The sequence below is a fragment of the Peromyscus leucopus genome, chromosome 8a (assembly GCF_004664715.2).
Source record: "Peromyscus leucopus breed LL Stock chromosome 8a, UCI_PerLeu_2.1, whole genome shotgun sequence".
In the NCBI taxonomy this organism is placed as follows: Eukaryota; Metazoa; Chordata; class Mammalia; order Rodentia; family Cricetidae; genus Peromyscus; species Peromyscus leucopus.
This window is the reverse complement of record NC_051085.1, coordinates 6,306,035-6,318,276: the sequence shown is the minus strand read 5'-3', so window position 1 is coordinate 6,318,276 and position 12,242 is coordinate 6,306,035. Positions and strand designations below refer to the sequence as shown.

The window sequence follows — 12,242 nt, the reverse complement described above, 5'->3', positions numbered from 1 at the left end:
TGTGTTTTTTTCATCTGTCTTTATATCTGTTCTAAGTGAAAACACTTTCTACCTACATAGTTGCCCTGTCACTATTTTAAGAGCCAAGTAATATTTTTGAACACAGAATTACAGATTATATTGGTTTATTCTGTCTTTGTGGTACAGTTTTGAGTTGTGACATTCACCAATTCACTGTTGAGAGACATTTTTTCTAGGTACCAAGAATGCACGAACATGTTAGGAAGAGTTCATCTCTAGTTAAGTATAGGATTAAAAACAACATAATGGCTGCTTAGTGTTAATGACAGACGTTCTGCCTTATATTCATGTAAAAACATTGAGTGCTGTGTACTTCAATAGCATCTGTAGAACTTTGCTGAAGGCACTTTGCTTTACTGAATTTGTATTCTAATATAAACGAGAAGTAAAGGATTTCCTAAAATTGGGATGCGAGGGACAGGGATGGAAACAGTGTCATCTGGTTTCAGTTCGCCTAGTGCATAAGGACATTTACAAAGTATTTACATATAGTACATACATACAGTACATACTTTGGACAAATTTTTCAGGGATTTGGGAGTTTCCTTTTAGATCAGTGAGTTTTTAGACTTTAAAATCACTGACCTAAATGCCGCATTTAGGGACTGGAGAGATGGCTCAGAGGTTAAAAGCACCTGCTGTGCCACAGCAGGTGGCACACGCCTTTAATCCCAGCACTCGGGAGGCAGAGCCAGGCGGATCTCTGTGAGTTCGAGGCCAGCCTGGTCTAAAGAGAGATCCAGAACAGGCACCAAAACTGCACAGAGAAACCCTGTCTCGAAACACTGAAAGTAACAACAACAACAAAAAACTCAAGACTAAAAAAAAAAAAGAAAAAACAACTTGCTGCTTTTGCAAAGGACCCAGGTTCAATCCACAGCTCCCACCTGGTAGCTCACAGTCATCTATAACTCCTTTAACACCAGCCACACATGTACACATGTATACCTGCAGGCACTCACACACAAACATATAAAGTAAAAATAAGTCTTTAAAGACTGCATTTAAGGTTTTAGTTTTTTTTTTTTTTTTAAATCTAAATCGGTTTGGGATTTAAGAGATAATCTTTGTTATAATCAATTATTGTAAAACATATATGCTTAGAAAAAATGTTTGAAGAGGTTTATCTTTGAGGAAGTAAGTGTAGTTGTTTTTTTTTCTTTTCTTTCTTTCTTTTTTTTTTTTTTTTTAATACTCTTTGTTCTCTGGGGACCCACCACCCAGCTCCCAAATAAATACGTGGAGACTTATTCTTACTTACGAATTCCTGACCTTTAGCTTGGTTTGTTTCTAGCCAGGCTTGTTTACTTAAATTATTCCATCTACATTTTTCCTGTGGGCTTTTACCTTTCTTTATTCTATATCTCTTTCTTTCCTTCTTACTCTGTAGCTGGCTATGTGGCTGGTCACTGGCATCCTCCTTTCCTCTTCCTTTTCTCACTCCTCTTCTCTCTCTCCTTCTTCCCTGTTTGTTCTCTCTGCCTGGCAGCCCTACCTCTCTCTCCTGCCTTGCTATTGACTGTCCAGCTCTTTATTAGACCAGTCAGGTGTTTTAGGCAGGCACAGTAACACAGCTTCACAGAATAAAAGAATGCAACACATCTTTGCATCATCAAACAAACATTCCATACCATAAAAGAATGGAACACATTTTTAGCTAATATTCCACAAGTAAGAATTCATTTTACTGTGTTATTTGAATATGTCATAGGAGCCACATAGTTTGAAGGATGAGTAGAGATTATAAGACCAGTGCTTAACATGGTGTTGGAGATAATTGCTTTCTCTTTATCATTAGAGACCACATAGCATCTCATGGCAGCTCCTCTCCCCCACTTTAAAACACTAAATACTTGTACACACTGATGCAGTAGATGTCGCAGGTATTGCAGAGTGAAAAATGTGGATATACATGTGGCCCAGGTTTGAGTTCTGAGAACAGAGGCTTCTAGGGTAGAGAAAGGATAGTGTACCCTTCTTGAGCTACACGGTCATACATCATAACTAGTAGTAGAGTTAGCTGTTATCAGTTGTTGGAGTATACTGTTTTCCAGATGTTGGTGTGTAATAAAGGCCAAGCACAAACTTAGAAAATAGTAAAAAGAGAAACTCTCAGTGAAGAACTTTCTTATAGATAAAATCTGTAGAAAAAGGAATTCATGTCATTGGAGTAGAAGGTGTGAGGAGTAATTATCTTCCTCATTGCTTTGACGAACTACCTTATCAGCAGTCTAAGGGAAGGGCTTACATTGCTCATGGTTGGAATGGTGTAGTCCATGTGCTGCAAGTGTCGGCGGCCCCGTGTGAGGCAGCAGGATGGTTGGTGCAGTCAGGAAGCAGGGCGTTGGACGCTGCTGCTCAGCTGCCTTCTCCTTAGTCAGGGCAGGCCGTTTTCTGGCCCACAGGAGTAGGGTAGGCCTACCCACCACAGCGAACCCCATCCAGAAACTCCCAAGACATGTCAAAGGCTTGTTTCCTGTCAAGTTATCACTAGAGTGTTCCTGAGAAGTTTTGTTTTTATTTATTATATTGTAGATTATGAGGCTATATGGCAAAATTAAATGTTTACACATACTGTTTAGTACTATTTATTACAAAAGAAATATTCTTTTTTTTAATGGCGTACCCATGGTCCAGATGTAAGAAGGTCTCCAGGTGGAGAGGTCACGAGGCATGGCCACGACTACCCAGTATCAGAACTTTATTAGGAGGAAGAGGGGTGGGGGCAGAAGAACCAGGCCTGGGGAGACTCACATGCAGAGAGCAGAGAGAAAGATGCCAGTGTAAGAATGATACACAGAGCGCTGGTTCCCGTGTAGAGAGGGCACAGTCATGACAGAACCCAGTATCCGTATCAGAGCTTTGTTAGAAAGAAGGAAGACAGCCAGGCCTGGGGAAGGAGCACGTGCAAAGAGAAAGATGGGGAGGGGACACACAGAGAGAGAGGGTGGGCTCTGCGGCCGACTCGTAAAGGGTTCCAGGTGAACGGGCACAGGTGGACTTAGGGAGCTACACCACGCTGATGAGCATGCCGAGCGCGGCAGAATCCTAACACCAGGGGCTTAGCTATGTCCCGCGTGGGATGTCTGAGGGGAAAAAGTCTACGTACACTATGTGCTTATGTCTGTCAACTTTATTCCTCTAAGACAGAATTCTACCAGTTCAGCTATAGCTCCACCAGGCATTCAAGGCAGGAACAACTCTAGATACCAAGCTCTATATCCATCTACTTTATTTCTCTGGGATGAGATCCTGTTTCCATAGCTTCAGTTCCGTCCAGTTCCCTAGCCTACAGTCCTGCTAATGCCTAAACTCCTACACTTCCAACCCCATCTTCATCCTCCATGTCTTCATTCTCCATTTCCACTGCTCTCTACTCCTGGCACTCCGAGAACTCTACCTGAGATCTGCTCACCCTCTACAGAACCTCTGTCTTCCTCTCTTGCCTTGCCATTCTGTCTCTTTCTACAGAAAATGTCTGCCCTTCCTTTCCCTGGGCACGTTCTCTGCCTCCTCAGGAATGTTGTTTTATCTCTCATCTTGATGTGTAAAAACCTTTTTTGTTCTCAGTCAGTTGCTCTGGGGAACCATGAGGCCTTCTCAAGGTGAGGGGATGGTCTGAGCTTCATTAGCACAGGAAACAAAGCTATGTCCTAAGCTCAGCAGGGGAGTTAGTAATTTAGTAGTTCAGCAGGTCTGGAGAGCTGAACTGTTTGCGATTTGGTGTGGGCACACAAGGATTTCATAGTAGCAGAGGACAGCTGAAATATTAAAGGCTGGATATCACCAAATATTCATAATAAATGGCTTGCCTTTCCACAGAACCTTGGCCGGTCAAAGTATAGCTTTAATACACATCTGAATCTCTATAATATATTCTTGGAGCCCACAAGAGTTTTTGTTTTTTATTTGGTGGCTGGTTTTGAGACAGAATCTCATTTTGTAGTTCGTGGTAGCCCTAAACTCTCAGCAATCTTTCTGTTTCTTGTGTACTGGGGTTTACAGGCCTGATCACCATACTTGGCTTACCAAAGAAAATTTCCCCCAACTTTCTGTTTTGAAATAATTTCAAACTTAGAGGCACATTACAAAATAAGTGTTTCCATTGCCCCCTTTCCACAATAGTCTTACTACATCCTATATATCTTTTTTGTTGTTGTTGTTGTTTGTTTTTTTTGTTTTTTTTCGAGACAGGGTTTCTCTGTGTAGCTTTGCGCCTTTCCTGGAACTTACTTGGTAGCCCAGGCTGGCCTCAAACTCACAGAGATCTGCCTGGCTCTGCCTCCCGAGTGCTGGGATTAAAGGTGGTGCGCCACCACCGCCTGGCCATCCTATATATCTTGTATATAGTAAATTATGTTTAGCCATGGACAGTTGTACTTATAATTTTAATACCTATTATAAAGCTGCAGTGTTATTGGTAGCAGTATTGTGTACGTAGGAGGTATGTGTATGTGTGTTGCATGCATGTGAATATAGGAATGGATGTATAAGCATGCAGAGACTATAGCAGGATGTTTGGTAGCATTCTCTATTGCTCTTTTCCCTGTTGCATTGAAGTAGGCTCTCTAACTGAACCAGAAACTAGCCTTTTTGGCTGGGCTGGGCAGCCAGCTAGCTCAGATATCACCATTCTCTACCCCCCAATGCTGGTATTACACATACTTTGTATGCCTGGCTTTTCATGTGAGTGTTGACAGTTTACACTCTGGACCTAATGTTTGCAGAGCAAGCAACCATCTTTTCTGCTCTGTTAGTTACTTTTCTGTGGCTGAAGAGTCCATGACCAAGGCAACTTAGAAAAGAAAGCATTTAATTGTGGCTTACGTGATAAGGTGAGTCCTTGGCCATGATGGCAGGGAGCCTGACAGCAGGCAGGCAGGTATGGCGCTGGAGCAGTAGTTGAGAGCTTACATCCTGATCTGTGAGTTGGAGACTGAGAGAACATGGAAGACAGGGCCTTGTGTGGGCTTTTAAAACCCGAGAGCCCCCTTCCAGTGGCACACCTCCTCCACAAAATGCCACACCTCCTAATTCTTCTACGAGCTGGGAACCAAACATTCAAATATGAGCCCATGGGGACTATCCTCTTTCAACCCACAGCATCTGCTGGGCAGTCTTCTCTCTTAAAAATGCGGAACTGTATACGAATTTGCATGCCATCCTTGCACACAGGCAGTGCTCATCTTCTGTCTGTTGTCCCCGTTTTAATATGTCTTCCCAAAGCTAATGCTTAAAAGCTTTGTAATGAAACTATATTGAAGTTACTGCTTTAAATATTGTCTCTAAATGTTTAAGGTCATTGGGAATGTTTTCATTATTTTCGTCTCACGGTCAGGCATTGGTCAAAGAAGTAAACTTTACAGTATCTGCAGAGTTGGCTCTGAAATTTGTCAGTGCTAGCTGTGAACCTTGTTTCTTAAAGTGGAAATGACGGTACATCCTGAGTCTTTTAAGGATTAAATGAAGTGGTTGTTGAAGGCACCAGGAGGGTTTTACAGAATATCAATAAATTACTTTAATAAGCTTAAACATAATATTTTCAAAATACTGAAGTACCAGATTGTTTTGTGGAAGTTAAATAAATATTGCTGTGTGCGTTGACTTGGAACCTGTTTTTTATATTTTGCTCTATCCTCCTATCTTACAGTATTGGATGATGAGGATAGCAACAACATCACAGTAGGATCCCTAGTCACAGTGTTGGTTAAATTGACAAGGCAGACGATGGCCGTAAGTAGTTTATTTGTATAATTTATTTACTTATACTTATTATTTTGCAGGCTTATTTGTATATTTGTTGGTTTGTGTGTGAATGCATGTGTTTGCACATGGATGCATATGTATGTATGTGGAGGCTACAGGTCAAAATCTGATGATGCAGTGTTATTTTTCAGATGGTGTCTCTCATTGGCTTCGTATTTGCCAATTTAGTGAGGCTTCCTGGCCAACTAGTTTCAGAAATGTACTTGTCTCTATCTTCCTAGTACTGGAATTATAAGCATGTGCTGCCCATCATGCCTGGCTGTATTTTTTATTTTTTAAGATTCAGTCATTTTGTATATATGAGTGTTCTGCCTGTCTGTATACATATACACCACATGAGTGCCTGGTGCCTACAGAGATCAGAAGAGGACATTAGATGCCCTAGATGGTTGTGAGATACCACTTGGGTACTTGGTATTGAACCCAGGTTCTTTGCAAGAGCAACAAATGAGATACCCTTTCTAGGCCCCTACCCCATACCTTTTGTTTGTTTTCAAGACAGGGTTTCTCTGTGTAGCTTTGGAGCCCTTCCTGGAACTCTCTCTATAGCCCAGGCTGGTCTCGAACTCAGAGATCCACCTGCCTCTGCCTCCCGAGTGTTGGGATTAAAGGCGTGCATCACCACCACCCGGCCCCCATACCTTTTAAAACATGGATTCTGGTGATGACACTCAAGTCCTCATGCTTGTGGTGTGGTTAGCACTTCCCTGACTGCACCACCCTCCCAGCTCGGTTGTTGTTTTGTTTCGTATTTGAGACAGGGTCTTGCTGTGTACCTACACTGTCCTGTTCCTTTTGGCTCAGCCTCCTGAGGGCTGTGACCACACATCCCGATTTATTTGTAATTGTATTTTTGTGCTTTATGAGTTAATATTTTTATGCTTTTTTTCTCAGTTTAAGTATGTTCTTAAAACACAAGTTCTAAATGAACAAGATCTAAATGAACAAGTTCTGTTAGATGTTTTATAATACTGGTTTTCGTGATAGAGTTTTCATAGGCACTAAAAACTCGAAATGGATTAATTCTTCATGTTTATTGTTAATTGTCTATGATATAGTTATGTAAGTATTGTTTTTATACTGTAAAGTGCTGCCTATGTAGGTTATTGTTGGTAATTTCAATGCCTCATTTTAGTCAATTCTTTAAAGTTTGTTATAATTTTACTCAAAATATTTACAAATTACACTGAAAATAACTTTCTGATAATGTGAAAAATTTATGGTGTTTGGAAAGAAATTCAAACAGATAGGAAAGTATAGGGAAAAACAATGGTCACTCTGAAACCCCACTGCTAATTTCTTGAAATATCCCAATAGATGTGTGCTGTAGAACTAAATGTTTTGAGAATTTTTTTGTTGTTGTTTCGTTTTGTTTTATCAAAACCCATTTCTTTCACTGTCCATTATTCCTTATCAGCCTCACATGGCCTGTTCGTGGTCCTTTTATATCTTACCTTCACACTCAGTTTGGCTCTCTGCAGTAAATTTGCATATATACACATACCATGTACATTGGTACTTGCCTTACTCTTTATAAATACAATTGCATGTAATTCTTGCACTTTTTCCTCTCCATTTCTATTGTGTGTTTGTTATCGTTCAAGTCCATTAGTATTTCATCTGTATGTGTGTGTGTGCATGCTTGCCGTTGTGTGGCTGTTAGAGAACAGCTTGTTGAGTTGGTCTTCCTTCTACCATGTGGGTTCTAGGGATCGAGATCAGGATGTCAGGCTTTACCTGGTGATCCCTGTCATTCATGTTTTTGGTAGACCACTATTTCAACTCATTCAACTCTGGCTTCTACATCTACACCCCCCATTACTTCAAACAAACAGAGAAAACAGAACCTTAGAGTGCAAATGTGGTGGCACATGCCTAATCCCAGCAACTTGGGTTCGGGAGGCTGAGGCAGGGGGATTGTGGATTCAGGGCAGCTGGGTTATATGATGAGATCCTGTCAAAACCATGAAAACAAACAAAATGGTGGTGCCAGCTTATTGGCCTCTTAGTCAGGCTAGGCTGTCTCTTGTAGAGCTTAATTTTTTTTTTTTTTATTGACTATAATTCAAAGACATTTATTAAGCACAACCTATATCACTTGTCATTTTTCAGTATGCATTCTTACTAGGTTCTAATTGAGCTTTAAATTGTAAATTTATAGTTTTTGTATTGATTCTGATTAAATTGTTTGGTTACTAGATATGTTTTTAGGATATATGGATATTCTTGGTAATCCACTGATACTAATGAATAAATGTATAGTGGTCCCTTGAAGGTGAAAAGTAGAATAATATGATATATTCAAATTCTCATTAAAATATTCTTGCTTGATTGCTATTAGAATAAAATGAAATTTTAAATTGAAATATTTTTGACTTTATAATGAATTTGCCTGTATTAAGTCATTGAATTTGTTAACTTAAGTAGACTGTGCTTTTCAAAGTCTGTTTCTGACAGCTCTAAGGTACTTCAGAAGGTTGCTCCCTGCGTATGAACAGAGTTAGGACTGCCAAGCCTTCTCACCCTCTCAATTACAGCTAATTAACAAGACCTTCATGGACAGATGTTTTGGAGGATGTTATGTTTCATCTGGAAGACACACGTTGACTGATAGATATTATTGTTCTTCTTGCCTCTAGGAAGTATTTGAAAAGGAGCAGTCCATCTGCGCTGCGGAGGAACAGCCTACGGAAGATGGGGTAACAACTTGAGTTTTCTTACCTTCTTTGGTTGACTTAATTACTGCGGGGTAGAAGAGAGTTTATGAAATAAATAAAATAGTTCTAGAAATGACTGTTGAGCCTTCATAGTCACCTGTGCTTTGCAGCAGAGTGATGCCAGCAAGAACAAGGCCAAAGGAGGATGGCAGCAGAAGAGCAAAGGACCCAAGAAGATGCCCAAGTCCAAAAAGAAGAAGCCTTTGAAAAAAAAGCCCACAGCTCTGCCCTTCCCCCCAGCCAAACAGCAGAAGCAGAAGCAGGCCAATGGAGTTGTTGGCAGTGTAAGTCTGTGGTCACTATCACTGTTATACTGCGGTGTGGTCTGTGTATATCAAACTGTTCAGATATGGCCACAGCTGCTGAAGTTCACATAGGAAGACGCACACGAAACCCAAGGCAGGATTTGCCCTCCCTTCTTACTCCTCCTTCCAAATGCTGGAAATTGAACCCAGGCCTCGTGCACACTAGGAAATGCTCTGCCACTGACCTCCACCCGCTCAAATCAAGATTTAAAAGCTATGGGCTGAGAGATGGCTCAGCAGTTAAGAGTATCTACTGTTCTTACATAGAACCTGAATTCTATTCCTAGCCCCTATGTGGCTACAACTCCCTGTAACTCTATTTCCAGGGGATCAGTCACCACTGGTCTCTGCAGGCAGCTACAGTCATATGTGCACATACCACACACAGATAGTAGGCGTATACACACAATTAAAGATAAATACTTTAAAAATAACTAAAAACCTTATTAGTGTTCAGGAGAGCTCCTGTATGTCCCTTCTTATAGTCAATGATTCTTCCATTGATTACTTCATCTCTTTACCCCACTACTATGACTATAGTCACTGTAATTTTACTTATTAATAAACTTCATATAAACGAAATCATTCTCTAAGATTTATGTGCATGAATGTTTTTATCTCTATGTATAAATGTCTTTGCACCATGTGTATGCAGTGCCCTGAAGAGCCAGATGCCACCAGAAGAAGGCAGACTCCCTGGAACTGGAATTGCAGTTGTCAGCTGCTGTATGGGTTCTCTAGAAAAGCAGCAGTCAGTTCTCTTAACTGCTCTGCCATCTCTCTAGCCCTGACTTCCCCCACTCAGCCACCTCTGACCCTCCTTCCTCCCTTCTTTGAGTTTTTGAAACAGGATCTCCCTGTGTAGCCCTGGCTGGCCTGGAACTCGCTATGTAGCCCAGGATGGCCTCAGATGTACAGAGATATACCTGCCTCTGCCGGGATTAAAGATGTGTGCTATAATGCCCACTATTTTTTCTTTCTTTTTTAATGCCAGGTATGGTGATGTATACCTTTAGTGAGGTAGGGGCAGATGGATCTCTTGAGAGGGAGACTACCCTGGTCTACAGAGCAAGTTCTAGGACAGACAGCCAGGGCTACACAGAGAAAAACCTTTCTCAAAAAATGAATAAAAAAAAGAATTATTTGCCGTGTGTGCGTGTGTGTGTGCGCGCGCGTACACACTCTTGCCCGAGTGCCTGGAGGCTAGAAAAGGGTGTCTGTCATATCTTCTAGAGCTGGAGTTACAGGTTGTCATGAACCTCCTCGTGTAGAACTGAATTCAGGTACTCAAGAAAGATCAGTACTTGCTCTTACCCTCACACCAACTCTCCAGCCCAAGTTTTTATATTATGTGGATGGATGTTTTGCCTGTGTATGTCTGTGCACTACGTGTGTGCCTAGTACTTGTGGAGCCAGAAGAAGGCATTGGATTCCCTGGAACTGGAGTTACAGACATTTGTGAGCCACTTTGTGGGTGATGGGACTCAAACCCAAATCCTCTGCAGGAACAGCCAGTGCTCTTCACTGCTGAGCCATCTCTCTAGCCCCCAATATTCCTTTAGAAAAAAAAAAAAATTAAAAGCCATTAATTAATTGATTGTGTGCATGTTTGTGACATGTATGGAGATCAGAAGACAGCTTATAGGTTCTCTCTTTCTACCATGTGGGTCCCAGGGATTGAACTCAGGTCATTAGACTTGGTGACAAACACCTTTACCCACTGCACTGTCTTCCTGACCCTGGCTCAAGATTTCTTTTTTATTATTTGTAGTGATAGTTCAGAGGGAGAGAGACTGTGCACATACATATTGGATGCTATTTCATTACATAAATGCACTATCTCTTTGTTCTGTCTGGGTTTGCCATTTTCATCTAACTAAAGGTGCTTATATAATACACTTTCTGTGCATGGGTTTTTGGTCATTTTCTTCACAGCCGTGGGACTGAGTCATAAATAAGGTGGTTGTGTTTAACTCATCAATAGAGCCAATTTCCAAATTCTACATTTTAAACCAACCCAGCTGAGGGCCAGAGTCCGGTTCCTATGTTCTCGATTCTACTTGGTGTTCCCTTTTGCTTTGACCATTTGAGTGATCTGTAGTGATACCACTTTGTTTCCATTCACATTTACCTAATAATTTGAGTGTTTTTTCATGTACTTACTGGCCATTTTGTTAATTTTGCTCATGGGTTGTTTGTATTATGGATTTGATAAGAGCCCTTTACGTATTCTGGGTATGAGTTTCTTTCCTTTTCATAGAAAGTAGCTTTTTGGTAGTTATCATTTTAATTAAATCTATTTTAGTTTTATTTTTAAAAATATCTTTTTATAACTGGGTGTGGTGATGCACGCCTTTAATCCCAGCACTTGGTAGCAGAGGCAGGTAGACTCTGAGTTTGGCTGGCTACATACTGACTTGTAGCCAGGCTACATACTGAGATCCAGGCCAGTCACAGCTACATAGCCAGACCTTATCTAAAAAAATTTATTTTCTATTTTTTGAGAATTGTATACATGCATACAGTGTATTTTGATTATAATTATCTACCAGCTCCTCCCAGATCTACTTCAAATTCCTGTCCTTTTTTTATTTTTTTAAACACTAATCAGTTTGTGCTGTGTATACTCATGGGTGTGGGACCATCCACAGAGTGGGGTCAACCTGCCCGGGGCCATACCTTAACTGACTTTCATTCCCACACATTATCATTAACTATCAATGGCATCTCTGCTAGGGGTGGGGCTTCATTCTGGTGTGTTTACTAATTTGATCTTATGCAGGGACCACAGCAGCAGTGAATTTATTTTATTACTTTCAGCCCTGTGATCTATCTAGAATGAATTTTCATTGATAATGTAAATTATGGAATATTTATTCCAGTATTTATTGAAAGTACAATCCTTCCCTGATGACTTGCAGTAGTGTTTTGTTTAGAACAAGCGGCCATATTGCTTGTCATATGCCACTCTAGATGCCATAATCCCGTCTACCTGCTGCTTGTGCCAATGCCACACTAGCTTCATTGTAGATTTCGGTTTTTACACACTGTGGTGTGAGCGCCCCAGCTTGTAGAGTTCTTTACTTTCTTAACTATGTTTCATCCAACTGAAGATTTAGAATGAGTGATAATTTTCACTAGGAAATGATTACTGAATTTAGATTAGCATTAATTGAATCTATGGTTTGGTATGGGGAATTAATATAGCATTTTTGCTTAGTTCTTGTTTACATTCATTGCCTGTCTTTATTTATTAACTTAGAGCTTCATTAAATTTTCCTAGCAGTAAATGGCAGATATGGTACATTTGTGCTGCTCTGTACTTGATAACTTTTATTGGTGTTATTTTAAATGACATTTATTTTCATTTTTCAGTGACTGCTGCTTTGTAGGAACATAGTAGCTATTTCTTAAAACATTGACCTTGTATCGA

General features: G+C 40.5%; 1 protein-coding gene and 1 non-coding gene across 2 annotated transcripts in view; one reads left to right on the top strand and one right to left on the bottom strand.

Annotated features, from left to right (window-relative positions):
• Positions 1 to 12,242, top strand: part of Sec63 (SEC63 homolog, protein translocation regulator) — an 80,087-nt gene that overhangs the window by 52,209 nt on the left and 15,636 nt on the right. Inside the window, exons 14-16 of the mRNA XM_028894933.2 lie at positions 5,672 to 5,754; positions 8,427 to 8,486; positions 8,615 to 8,788. Of these exons, the coding sequence (XP_028750766.1) occupies positions 5,672 to 5,754; positions 8,427 to 8,486; positions 8,615 to 8,788 (317 nt within the window). The remainder of the gene's footprint in view (positions 1 to 5,671; positions 5,755 to 8,426; positions 8,487 to 8,614; positions 8,789 to 12,242) is intronic.
• LOC114710677 lies at positions 5,150 to 5,261 on the bottom strand. Its single transcript, XR_003737086.1, has one exon. It is a non-coding gene; the product is annotated as a U6 spliceosomal RNA (small nuclear RNA).